At 40.6% G+C, this 12890-nt stretch overlaps 1 protein-coding gene and 1 pseudogene across 2 annotated transcripts in view; both read left to right on the top strand.

Annotated features, from left to right (window-relative positions):
- The window catches only part of LOC142160758 (solute carrier family 2, facilitated glucose transporter member 11-like), an 88558-nt gene extending 83657 nt beyond the window's left edge, over nucleotides 1–4901 (top strand). Inside the window, exon 17 of one of the 2 annotated variants that reach the window (XR_012693298.1) lies at nucleotides 3399–3466. Coding sequence is in view for 1 of the 2 variants with exons in the window: in XM_075215752.1 (XP_075071853.1) it covers nucleotides 3399–3473 (75 nt within the window). In the remaining variant the exon portion in view is untranslated. Of the gene's footprint in view, nucleotides 1–3398 lie in introns of both variants that reach the window. The other variant, XM_075215752.1, reaches the window with a different exon arrangement.
- On the top strand, nucleotides 4599–11567 carry LOC142109613 (solute carrier family 2, facilitated glucose transporter member 11-like; annotated as a pseudogene).
- Nucleotides 11568–12890: the final 1323 nt, after the last annotated feature.

The raw sequence follows: 12890 nt of genomic DNA, 5'->3' as shown, positions 1-12890 counted from the left end.
AAAGATTAATACTTTAATTAAAGAGCGATAGGAAAATCACTCAAATATGACATTGTGAAACTATAGGTAATGATATATATGTTATTTATATTAAATAGTAGATGTTGCAGTGTTATTCCATATACACATTTAACTCTTGATCACAGTATTTATTTATCACAAGAAGAAACAGCATGAAAAAATACAAACTGCAAATGAAACAGAAGATTATAAGTCAACAAGATGTCTCCTCATTTTAATTTTACTAGCGAGGGGGGAGAAGAGAGAAAGATCAGGAATGGAGTGGGGGAATAGGGGGGTGGGGAGGCACGTATATTGCCATAAATATTACTAATGAGAATATAAGCAACATGTCCAAGGATTAATGACCTATGTAATTAATTAACATACGTCCACACATATGGTTCTCTTACTCATGGTGCACGACACCCAGCCTGGAGGATCCAGAGGTGGCCCAGAATCTATGTGCCATTAGTGCACAGGGCACTAATGTGCACATTAGGTGGGGAAGCCAAAGATGGTAAGCAGCTACGGCTTTCACGTAGATACCACGGGGCCCAAACCTTGTCAAAGTTGTATGATTTATCGTGAAGGTAGCATGTAATACTCTCCATGCTTGCGATATGCCAGATGTAATTCCGTACAGCCTGCATAGAGAGAGGATTAGGGTCCTTCCAATCTTTAACTATTAGAGATTTGGCAGCAGCCAGTATGTGAGAGATCAGCTTGTTGGAGGGGGCGCTCTCATCAGGGACAGGGCGAGAGAGAAGAAACGACCAGGGATCCTTAGTGACCTGTTGTTCAGATGCGGATTTAACAAGTGCAAGGACCATATTCGAAAAGGGATTATACGGGGGCAGGTCCACCATATATGTAGCATCGTGCCTCTCTGGCCACATTCCCGCCAACAGCTCAATATATAATAGACAATATATAAAAGAATTATAAACATGATTTACATCTTGGTTAATTCAATTAAGCTTATAATCACAATTTAATTTGTACATAGATTAGTATATAAGGTCAGACCAACTGAGAGCAATGGAAAGTTACAATGACATACATTATAAATATAAATATAATTTCAACAATGGATCTTAAAAAATTAATGTTTAGAAAGTAATTCACTACTATTGCTATAATTATGCGAATATGAAAGCACTAAGAATGATTGGGAATGTTAAAATTAGTAACTTTGAACCTTGCCAAAACCATGTTGCAATGCAAGGGGTGCAAATGGGTTTATTATTTTGCACGTAAGGAAAATACTGGCTGTATTTCATGTATTCATGTATTTTTACACTGACATTAAAAGTTGTTCTAGGACATGCTCTAACCCAATTATAAATCTGTCCTCACATTTTAAATTTACCCCCCCCCTCCCTCCAATGCAACAAAGTTTTACCAAGGTGCTAAGTTACTCATTTGTTTGCTTTACTTTCCTTAATGAATCAGGCCCATTATGTTTGCTATAATGAGATGTATTCTAAGTAACTGTATTGGGTTATAAAGACAGGGAGACTGGTTATGATACAATGTTGATAGATTAACAGAAGTGTCAATTAACAAGGGAGATTAGCTATTGGATTGAGGATTTTATTTTCCTGATGGGAAGTCTGAGATGTCAGTCACAAAATCGCAACCATTTTAGTGGCTGAAATGGACTCGCAATCTAAGGGAGGCTGGATTAGTCAGCCGAACCATTCCAAAGTAGAATGCGGGTGATTGGAGCAATGACTTTTTAAATACTATGGAGGGGAAAATGCAGGATTCTAGAGGGGAGGTTCCATTCTGAGAGTGTTTGAAAGGATGTGGCTATCATTTGAGGCAGTGTTGGGCTGCTCTCCATCTCTTCCCATCTCCTTCAAATACACGGGCAATGGTAGCCAATTGTTCTGATTCTGTCGGGGCAGCGCCCAATTTTGTGTGACTTTGTTCCGACTGCAAGGATAGTTAGGATGGATGTACTGCTTTACACTGTACTGCTTATTAAGGGCGAGCTGCACAAAGCAAGCTTGATGACCAGTGTGAACCAGCATATACATCCCAACTATTGTTGCAGTTGGGACAAAGTCCTTACTGGTATACATGAGATTAGAACACTCTAGCAATACAATCCTTATAGTCACAATGAGTCTGCGTTAACAATCTGCTGGGAATCCCATTAAGGAGCTCCCACTCCCTCAGGTACATCGACCTGCCAACTACACCATTTCACTGGTGGAGAGTCAGCCACAGTGGAATAGGGAAACCCCAAAGTCTCCATTTCAAAACTGTAATTCACTTTTGATATAATCTTTGTCAGTGGGGAGTAATTGTTGCTTCCATGCTTGGGCTATAGCTGCCCTGATGGCTATAAAAATGTGCCCCATCACATATCTATCCCATTGTGGAGTAGAGGGTGTAAAAGGGCCAGCTCCAAGGAGGGAAGAACAGGGTGCCAGAAGATTACCCCTAGTAAATCAAAAACTGCAGCTCATAAGGGCTGCAGAGCAGGACAGGACCAGAAAATGTGTAAATATCCTCTCTCCCTGAACAGTTACGCCAACAGGATGGGGACACGGAGGGCCACATCTTGTGCAATTTCTCAGGTGTGACATATAACCTATTTATGAGCTTGACCAACAATTCTGTGTGGTAGAGACATCTGGACATCTTAAAGGAATTTTCGAAGCTACATTCCCACTCCTTTCTGAAAAATTCCAGGTGAAGCTCTGCTTCACACTGGAGCTTTACCTTGGATTTTGGCAAGTCTGATTTGTGTAGTCAGAAGGTTGTAACAGAAAGTTATAGCTCTTGTCAATTTTGTGAAATATAATGTTGGAGGGGACAGTCCTTTAAGCGGCAGCGTAGATAGCCAGTACCTTAGCTAAAGATATCTGTAGAAGTTGCATCTAAGTAGATGGTAGTGGTCACCTAGGTGGGCAAAGGCAGAGAGCGTTCCTGATTCAAACATATGTCCCAAGGATAGAATCTCGCTAGAGCCCCATAGTGAGAGATTTAAGTCTGGAATCTATTTGGTTGCTGCCTGTATCGATACGTTAGCTGTGGGACTGGAAAATTCGTCAGTACCACTGCAGAACTGGTCCCACACCATCAAGCATCCCTAGTTAGAGCAGGCAGGTTGTGAGTCAGAGGCCTTCAGTCTCTGGGAACCCATATTAGATCGACTAAGGTGAAGTCTGGATTACACGCCGTTTCTATATCTGTCCAAGGCTTATGCCCCCTCGGAAGAGACCAGTCGTACATCCGGGACAACAGGTATGCATTATGGTATTTTCACAGATTAGGAAGGGACAGTCCCCCCTTCATTTTCACTAGGGTCGCTGCATCGCCATACATCACTGTTTGTTCTTCCACACATATCTTTTCATTACAGCTGTCATTTAATTCAACAGCCTCGCTGGGAGCCAAAACGGGAGCATGCGGAACAAGTACATCAGTATCAGGAGAAGCATTATTTTGAACACTGATATTCTGCCCAACCAGGAGACCTCGTAACACATCCATGAAGCTGTTAAAGCTGAAAGTTGTTGCATCAGCAGGTAGAAATTCTTATCAATAACAGTATTTAAGTGTGGGGGGATCTGAATACCTAAATAGGGAGAGTTCAGTGGATTTCCAAGTCTAGGTGAATTTATATTTCAGACCCTGTAGTCTCTCTGAGGGCATATTAATTGGAAGGGCCTCTGTTTTAGATGTATTGAGTTACTAAAATAGATGCCTTACTGAACAGTGACAAGATTCTATGGATGGCTGGTAACGAGACCAAACTCTGGAGGAGCCAGGAGTGTTCCACAAAACACATTGGGCAAGTTGCACCGCTAAAAAATGTTTAAAATTGAGAACCCCTCGGCCACCACCCTGTGCTGTCCTGTGGAAAACAAGGAGCCGAATTCTGGGGCATTTCTTGCCCCACATGAATTGTGACTTGTAGTATTGTAAAAAATTAAAATTATAGGGAAGAATGCATATAGGTAAGGCTTGAATAAGATAAAGAAACCTGGGTAAAATGTTCATTTTAATCGAGTTTATGCACCTATTCAGGAGATGAGATGTTGATTCCTGGTTTCTTGGTCAGATTTGACCTGGGTTAGCAGTTTAGGGTAATAAACTTGAAAAAGTTGGCTGTACTGTTTAGTGATGTGGATGTCTAAATATTTAATCTCCTTTTAAAGCCATTTGAAGGGGAATTGCTGGGTGAGGAAAGATTTAATGTCGTCCATCAGGTAAAAATCAAGAGTTTCTGTCTTTTGTGGGTTTATTTTGTATCCTGAAATACAGTCATAGGAGTTAATAATGCAAGAAGGGGGGGGCAAAGAAACAGAAGGGTCCGAAAGCGTCAAGAGGATATCGTTGGCGTGTAATCAGATTTTATGTCCGGATTTCCCTACTTTAATCCCGTGGATGGCATTATTGGAACAAATTTTCGCGGCTAATGGTTAAATTAAAAAGGCAAAGATTAAAGGTGAGAGAAGGCAGCATTGCCGCGTGCCATTAGAAATTGAAAAGGGAGAAGAAGCGACTCAGTTGGCCACTACTGTAATGTTGAGATGTGCCCCCTGACTCCGGATGCTGTGCCCCGGAAGAGGGCGAAGATGGAGGCTGCCGCTGCGCCCCTGAAGAGGGCGAAGATGGAGACTGCCGCTGTGCCCACGAAGAGGGTGAAGAAGGAACAGAATAAAAGCTACTCACCGATACAGTGTTCCAGCGGTGAGTATTTCTTCCTTCCTGCAGGGATTGACAGTGGAAGGAGGATGAGCCAATCAGGGCTCGCCTTTCCCCACTGGCCAATCGGCGGCCAGATGAGTGAGCCAATCCTGGCTCACCTCCGGCCATTCAAAGGATTGGCGCCGCGGCGAGCCAATGAGCGCTTGCGGCGGCGCCCAGTGATGACGTTGCGCTGGTGGTTATATAAGCCTCCGGGCGGCGCCATTACGGCAGAAGTTCGCCGGCGGAGAGAAGCGAGGATGTCGCGGTACGTCCGGAGCGCCGGATCAAGCAAGAAGAGCCGGGGGAAGTGGCAGGGTGCCCTTGTCAGGGCAAGGAGCTACCCTGCCACTGAAAATCACTGCCGGAGACGCCGGCGGGGAGCCCTTGTAAGGGCTAAGATCGCACAGCTTCCAGGTACAGAAGCCGTCTGTGAGGCGAATATTGCATTGTGTATTGTATTTGGGCTGTGATGTGTGTACTTCTTTAACAGGTGCAAGACGTCAGGCCCCCATTAAAGGTAGGCTCTTGTTACTTGCTGTTTTCCTGCAACAACCTGTACTGTGGGGACAAGGTGTAGTTAAGAGCATACACATAGCCAGGGAATAACACACAGTAGTTTTCCCGTCCTGTAGGTCCCTGGGGTTACGCTGGTTTCCAGAGGTGGTGACTGAGTATCTCGCTGGCAGTGCAGCACAGCTCATTTGAGTTCCACAGGCGCCCATGGTTCTATTTGAGTGTTCCAGTCCTCAGTTCCGGCAGGTTCTCTGGCAGTTCCGTACTGGGACAGGTGTTCCGCTTGAGTGGAGGCAGTCGTTTCGAGTTTCGGCAGTGATGACTGGCGGTTCCGTGCGGCTCACTGGTAGAGTAGAGGGAGGCTGTGTGTTGTCTGTCGTCCACAGGTGTCGGGGAGGAGCAGGAGAACAGGGACTGGCAGTTGGAGTGCCCGGTGAGTAGAACGCTCTATTCCTTCTTTCAGTTAGGCCCTCCCCCAGAGGTGAGTGGGGTACTTGAGGCGGGACTGTTTCTGGTCTCAAGTGCTTGTAGTCCCGCGCCCTTGGCAAGAGTAAAACGAGGTGGCGGCAAGCGAGGTTGACGTGAGTGTCTCCGCTCATTGCCGTGGTCTCGGCCAGCCCTTTCCTGGTAGGCACGGCCTTAATTTCTGTTTCTTCCTCAGAGGGAAGGGGTTGGAGGTGACAGAGGTCCGGTTGCTGGTCTGCTGGGATAGGACAGTGGCTGGGGTGCATCGGAAGCGGAAGGGATGTGACCATCGTTTGTAGGGTAAGTTCATCTGTGTGCGTCTGCCCTGTTCCCCGCAGGCGTTACAGTTGCTCTAGGTGATTGGTATAAAGCTAGTAGACCATCTAAAAATTTACCAGTAAAGCCCATTGATCTCAGGACTGAAGGTCCAGGAAATACGATCAAAAACTGCATTACTTTTTAAGCACACTAACATTTACTACAATAGCAATATCTATTTATACAACTCCTATTGCTATTTCACTTTCTAGGCTTACAGTGTTACACTAAACTAAACTGCATTGCCAAATACCAAAACTGCATTACTTCAACTATTTCACTTTCTAAGTAACAATATATCTTACAATAAAACACATTAAACACTATAGAAACGTATTTAACCATTATCTATTTCCTCGCATTCAAATACTACCACTGCCCGGCAGGACCTATGAGAATTCCTCGCATGATGTGTTTCTCCTTGTGTGTCCAGCTTGAGAGAGAGCTATAGCAAAATGTATCTGTATTTTACAGATCACCCCCCAAAGGTAGGCGGAGTCCCAAAACAGGGTGCCTTGATCTTAATACATGTTAATTAAGCAGCTAGTAGCTTCAAAGTGTTTCAGCATGTCGTATAAAGTGGGGGATAGAAAGAAACCATTTTTCCTAACAATGGCTACTGAGGAAGGAAAATGGAAATATATATTAATAGATTATATATATATAATCTTCTTCAAATCTGTAACATTTATTTATATAGCACCACAGGCCTTTATTGACTGGCCTGGCCTCTCCAGCAGTTGACCACAACCCCTCTGATGGTTGGCCACATTATTTCATGGGCCCCTGCCATTGCATTCCCCCGGTGGGCCCTTTATGTCCCAGTCCGACTCTGCTCACATCCTTTATCCCAAATGTCCCCACATGCCTGTCACTTGCTCCTGTCACTTGCTCCAAAATTCCACCACATGCTCCAGAATTGTCTCACATGCCCTCAGCCCTCCATTAACCACAAAATGCACCCACCATCACTCAGACTCCAACAAGCCGTCAAATTCCACATATACTCCAAAACTCCCCCCACTTGCCCCTCAGACCACCCCATATGCCCAATACAAAAATGGATTTTGTTTCAGCAGAAAGATCAGTATGGGGCCCACATGCAGAGTGATGTGAGAACAGTTTGGCTGACAACAGCTAAACAATCCAACCAGATCAGTCAGTTTATGGCGAGGGTTACTAACATTAAGTTCAAGTCTCCAGCAGAATTTAACTCACACCCATATACAGTAATTCACATTTGTATTTGACTAGTTCAAAAGAATTGCAGTAGCTGTCATTGCAGTTATTTATGTGACTTTAATATTTTTCACACTTTTATGGTGGAGTGAACATTCTGACTAGTTATTTCACTTTTTTAATCAGTCACTCTGTGTTGCCGGTATTTCCTGCTTAATGCCAGTGGCTCCAAAATGCAAAGAAAGAGAAGTCCTCAGCAACAGTTTTTTTCTGTTTTAGCCTACATTTATATAGACAATACTTATTTTAAAAACACCTGTGCAATTTTATGTGGCAATATAAAATGTTGAAATAATAAAGGGAAATCCTTGGGCAGTAGGAACCCTAGGGAGATATCCAGGTCTTCCGTGTACCCCAGCAGTGACCGATCCACCATAAGCAGTTCAGCTACTGTTAAATCACATTTGGAATAAATTAATTAGTGCTGAAAAATAGGGACAGAGCCAAGTCAAAAATAAAAATAAAATATACACATTTATTTCTCAGATTTGCTACCACTATTTTTGGGTGAACTAGCTGATTTTTATTTGCACTAAATTTCTGTTCTACAAATCATTGCCCTCCAAAGAGATTTTGAAAGGGAGATAAAAAAAAGTATGGTTGTCATAGGCTCACAGCTCTCATCATGTAAGAGGATGTCACAATGCAGACAGACCTCAGAGGGACATCATGGCCATTGTGACTGTGGTTGCCATGGCATTCCATGACACAGTAAAGAGTTATAAATCGGTAATAGCAGACTAAAGGACAACCCAAGGGAAAATGGTAAATTCCAACATATTTCTTATAGCCTACCACAGTAATTTCGATTAAAATGACTTCTTTAAGTGAAATTAAGTTCAGATAACATAAGCATAATATTAGAAGCAATTCTTAATAATTTTTGTGAGATCACATTTATAATTTTATAGAAATTAGTGCAGTTTTGTTTATCCTACAGATGTGTGTTCCTATTTGTTGGCCCATTGTCAGCCATGATCTGTTTTGTTTCAGGGATGGGTGCTGTTGTTTACATTGTGTGCAGTGGGCATTGGGGGTACCTTCCAGTATGAGTACAATCTCTCCATCATCAATGCCCCCACCAAAGTGAGTATGCTTCTTCTTTGTTAAGTAACTAAGAAAATATTGCAAATTCATGTTCCAACAATACAATGGTGGACTATATTGCCAAGTGTTATGGTCAGACTCTTACAAAATGTGTGCACTTCAATATTTAATAATCTTTTTTCACCCTGATTGTAGCATATTCAAAAATTTGTGAGAGAATCATGGCTGAAGAACAGGGGATCAGAGTTGGACAGCCAGACAATCACTCTCATCTGGTCCATAATGGTGTCTATGTACCCACTGGGTGGGTTCATCGGAGGACTACTTGCAGGCCCTATGGCTATCAGGCTGGGGAGGTAACACATATTTCACTCTCTGACATATATACAATATGTATGTGTGTGTATATATATATATATATATATATATATATATATATATATATATATATATATAAATTCCAGTATTGCTTCACCTTAAAAAGCACATGACTGTGCTAGTTAATAGAGTATATACTATCTTGTACTTTGTCATTGCTTAAACGGCTTATGATTTATGGCTATTTTGGTCATATTTACGGTTTGGTTTCTTGATACTGTACGCTGTTACCTTTTGTCTGCAGAAAGAAGTCTCTACTCTTCAGTAACCTGTTCATAGTACTATCTGCGATCATTTGTGGGTTTAGCCGCTATGCCAATTGCTTTGTGATGATCATATTGGGGAGAGTATTATCCGGAGTGAGTTCAGGTGATCAATAATTATTTTTTATTTCTTTTTAAACAATTTTTATTGAAGCATGTTTAAATACATAAGACAAACGAAAACCATGTGAAATAGACTTACAGTTTACAGCAAATACAATATGTACAGTATGAAGTGAAGTTTGAACCTCAGTGAACATCACTGAGCCAGTTTGTCAATAAGAAACAAGCACAAGGGCTGTGTCATATATTTAGCAATGAAAGAGAAACATATGTAGAAACAATAAGCATACATAACACATGGGTGCCACCCCAGAGACAATGAGCACGAGTAAAATGAAATCATGAGAAAGTGATCGGTGAATCATAAATACACATTCTGGTCTAGAACCAAACAGTGTTAAATGATTATTTTACATAGGATGGAGAATGGAAGTGCTAGTTAATGGAATTAAAAGGCTTATGAGAAGAGCTAAGAGATTTAAAGTTTTCATTTTCGCTGCTCTGTGTAACTATACTCTCTATTCTCCAGGAGCCAGCATGAATATCCAACCTAAGTATCTGGAAGAAAGTGCCCCCAAGAATCGACATTGCACATTAGCTCTATCCTCTGCAGGCTTCACTGCCCCTTGGGTCAGTGTTGGGTCAACTGGTGGGACTCAGGTAATGCAGAAACATTAATGACACGTTCAATATTAATGCAGAACTGAGCTGTAAAAATTAAAGCACATTTTACGAGTTCACATTTGAGCAACATAATATGAAAGTGTAATACAGACTTAAATCAATGCTGCAATCTTTGTCTAATTGGTTGCTGTAATGGTGAGCTCTCTCTAAAGGTGGGTGGCCGTGTTTCTTAAATAACGAAGGCAAAGTCAAATGTATAATACAGGAAATGCTTTGTTCTGTTTGTTTTTTTACAAAATGTGATTGTGAAAATGTAAAACTGCAATAGGTTTAAAGGTAAGATTTGCCTTTATAAGCACATTGCCATTTTCAGTTTTGCTCTCAAACTTGCCGAATATCGTCGAATTGCAAAAAGCGCTGCTTAATCCATTTACCCCCAGGTCTCTGTAAATTCAAGGAGGTTGAGTAAATTTTAAATGCATAGATCCAGTTCTATGGAACTAAGCAAATGTATATATTTAGTGAGTATGTTGTCAACATACATAAAAATATGGTCAAAGCTTGAATATTTGTCTTGTGTATCTTATCTTAGAGAGATACTTGGCATTGAGGAGTTATGGCCTCTTCTCCTAGCTAGCAACGTGGTTCCTGCCATCCTGAAAATTCTGTGTATTCCATGGCTTCCTGATGTATATGCAGTTGGTGAGGATAATGTCATTAACTGATCAATAGCATATAAAGTTGGAACTTTTATAGATTGGGCTAATTAGGGATGTAGAGTTACACTTGTTTTTTTTTTTTTTGTTTGCTTTTTAATCAGAAAAAATAAATGTATTCAATTTTTGTAGCGTTATACATCTTATTTAAAAATACTAACAGTAATAAGTTAAAATTAAACCCACGTAGGGGTAACAACAATGTCATACCATTAAACACACAATCATTTAAGCATATTGTTAATTATAGAACAATATTAGTTGAGTATGTTATATAAAAATAGATAAAATGTCATAATAATTTTTTGTGTCTTTAGTCATTATCATTGGTCTTCTTAATAACATATATTTCATTAAATAGAATATATTATTTAAAATAATCAGTAAACCACAAGCCTTATCACTAAATTTATTTTAAAATACGTATTTAGATCTATAATGTTCTAATATCAAAATAATAGTGTCTGAGCGTCTGTCCAGGGCATAGTATCTAAGAGAGATCTACCTCCCGCAATTCTCCCGTGACATAAGGAGAAATCCTCCATCTGTACCAAATCTTTTTATATTTAGTAGTTAGATTACGACTAGTATACAGAAACCGTTCGTGTCCTACAGTATCATTAATAAGATCTATCCATTCTTTTAGACTAAGTTTCCCAAAGCCATCCACTTCCTGGCAATAGATAAAGAAGTGGAAGTTGCTCAATCAATTTATTTTATCCTGGCAATAGAGTTACACTTGTACAAGGGAAATAACAATTCACATATCAACAATTTCTCATAACACCGCATGTTAGTTATTATACTTGTCATGTCTTGCAGCATTGCAGCGGTTCCGTGAGAACAGTGATTGTAGCAGTGGGAAGGAGGAGATGATAGTGGAGCAGGCTGCCATCAAAGCTCAAAGCCCAAAGGGCCTGTTTGATCTTATACGGGACCCATCTGTGCGAAAGCAGCTTCTCATTGTAGTGGTGCTCAGCAGTGCCATGCAACTTTGTGGTAATGACTCGGTACGTTGAAATGCTCCTATTTGCCTTTCCATGTTTTCTTTGTTTCAGTGTCTTCTGCTGAACTTCTTTTTCCCCTATATCTTTTATTCCTGTTTACTTTTTTGTATCAGCAAAATGTCATATATGACTAAACATTAATAGTTGTTTATGTTCTCCCCTCTTTCCAATCTTTTGCAAATAGTGTTTTCTCCTTGTCCTCCTCCAATAGATAACACCTCTCTATCTCTTGAAGCAGCCAGGATTCCCTCTGAGATGATTCAGTATGTGGTTATTGGCTTAGAAAGCTGTGAGCTTCTCACCTCAATCATCTCTGTGAGTAGTAACCTACTAAAAGAATAATGTTCTGTTTAGTCACTGATATAATTAGTCACCTCTAAACTAGGCCCAAGGGAATTGGTGCCAAGGGTTAATTCACACAGGTTTATTTGTATTTAAACAAAAATATTTTGCTATTGTTAATACCCAACATTTTGACTAAGACGGTGGCTTATATGGAAATTAGTTACTGTTACACAAAGGGGGGAATTCAATTGGCCACGTTACTGTAAAAAGAAACACGGCCTGCGCACTATTACTGTTATTACGGTAATTGTGCGATTAAATACCGTTATTAGATTCAACGCCGGCTTTTAGCTCGCAGCTCCCTGAGCTGTGAGCAGAAAGCCGGGTTAAATTTACTGTAATAACGGTAATAGATTTAACGCTGCACTAATTTAGGGGGAAATTGAATTCTCCCCAAAATGTTAATTTTTTTATTTGTTTAATTTATTATTCATTACAACATATACAATGAACACAACTAGACCACAGAGTTACTGCATGTTCTTTCTCTGGCCACATGGAATCTGTTAAACTGCATTGATATGACAGCTCTTCACAGTTTATATATGAGGACTATTAAAAGAAAAACTGATATAATGTGACATTGTTAATTTCCCTCCTTGCTAATTTTCTCTTCTAGACTTTGTTCATAGACCGCATTGGGCGACGAGTGCTGATTATTGGAGGATACAGCTTGATGTCTGTGTGGGCTGTGGTGTTTATGGTGGCTTTATCTTACCAGGTACAAGTTCTGCACATGTTCCTGTGCTACAACAGACATGTTTTTTCACTAGGGAACATTTATGAAATCTGGTGTATATGTAATTAATGCTGTAACCCATAGCAACCTATTCAATATTAACTGCCGTTTGTCTAGTATAGTTAAGTATATAAAGGAAAATGTGATTACAGTGAATTACAGCTGATTTTTGGGCAGGTACCTTTCTCAGTGTTTATAAATGTGTCTATAATGTATTACAGTGCAATGCTGCAATGATTGCTATTGTTGGGTTTATGACCTTAAGCGGCTTTCCAGCATTAGGATCAGAATGAACAGAAGAAATAAGACTTTACTGGACAGAGGAAGCATCTGACAGGGTAAGACAGAATTGACTATAGCGTTGTCTCTCCTCTGTATATGCTGCACAATTGCTCTGTGAAAAAATTGAGGATAATGTTTATCCTCAATTTTTTCACATGATTTATATAGGTGCTTCTTA

The sequence above is a fragment of the Mixophyes fleayi genome, chromosome 1, assembly GCF_038048845.1.
Source record: "Mixophyes fleayi isolate aMixFle1 chromosome 1, aMixFle1.hap1, whole genome shotgun sequence".
NCBI lineage: Eukaryota > Metazoa > Chordata > Amphibia > Anura > Limnodynastidae > Mixophyes > Mixophyes fleayi.
The sequence above is the reverse complement of the archived record's forward strand: the minus strand, read 5'-3'. Positions and strand labels throughout refer to the sequence as shown.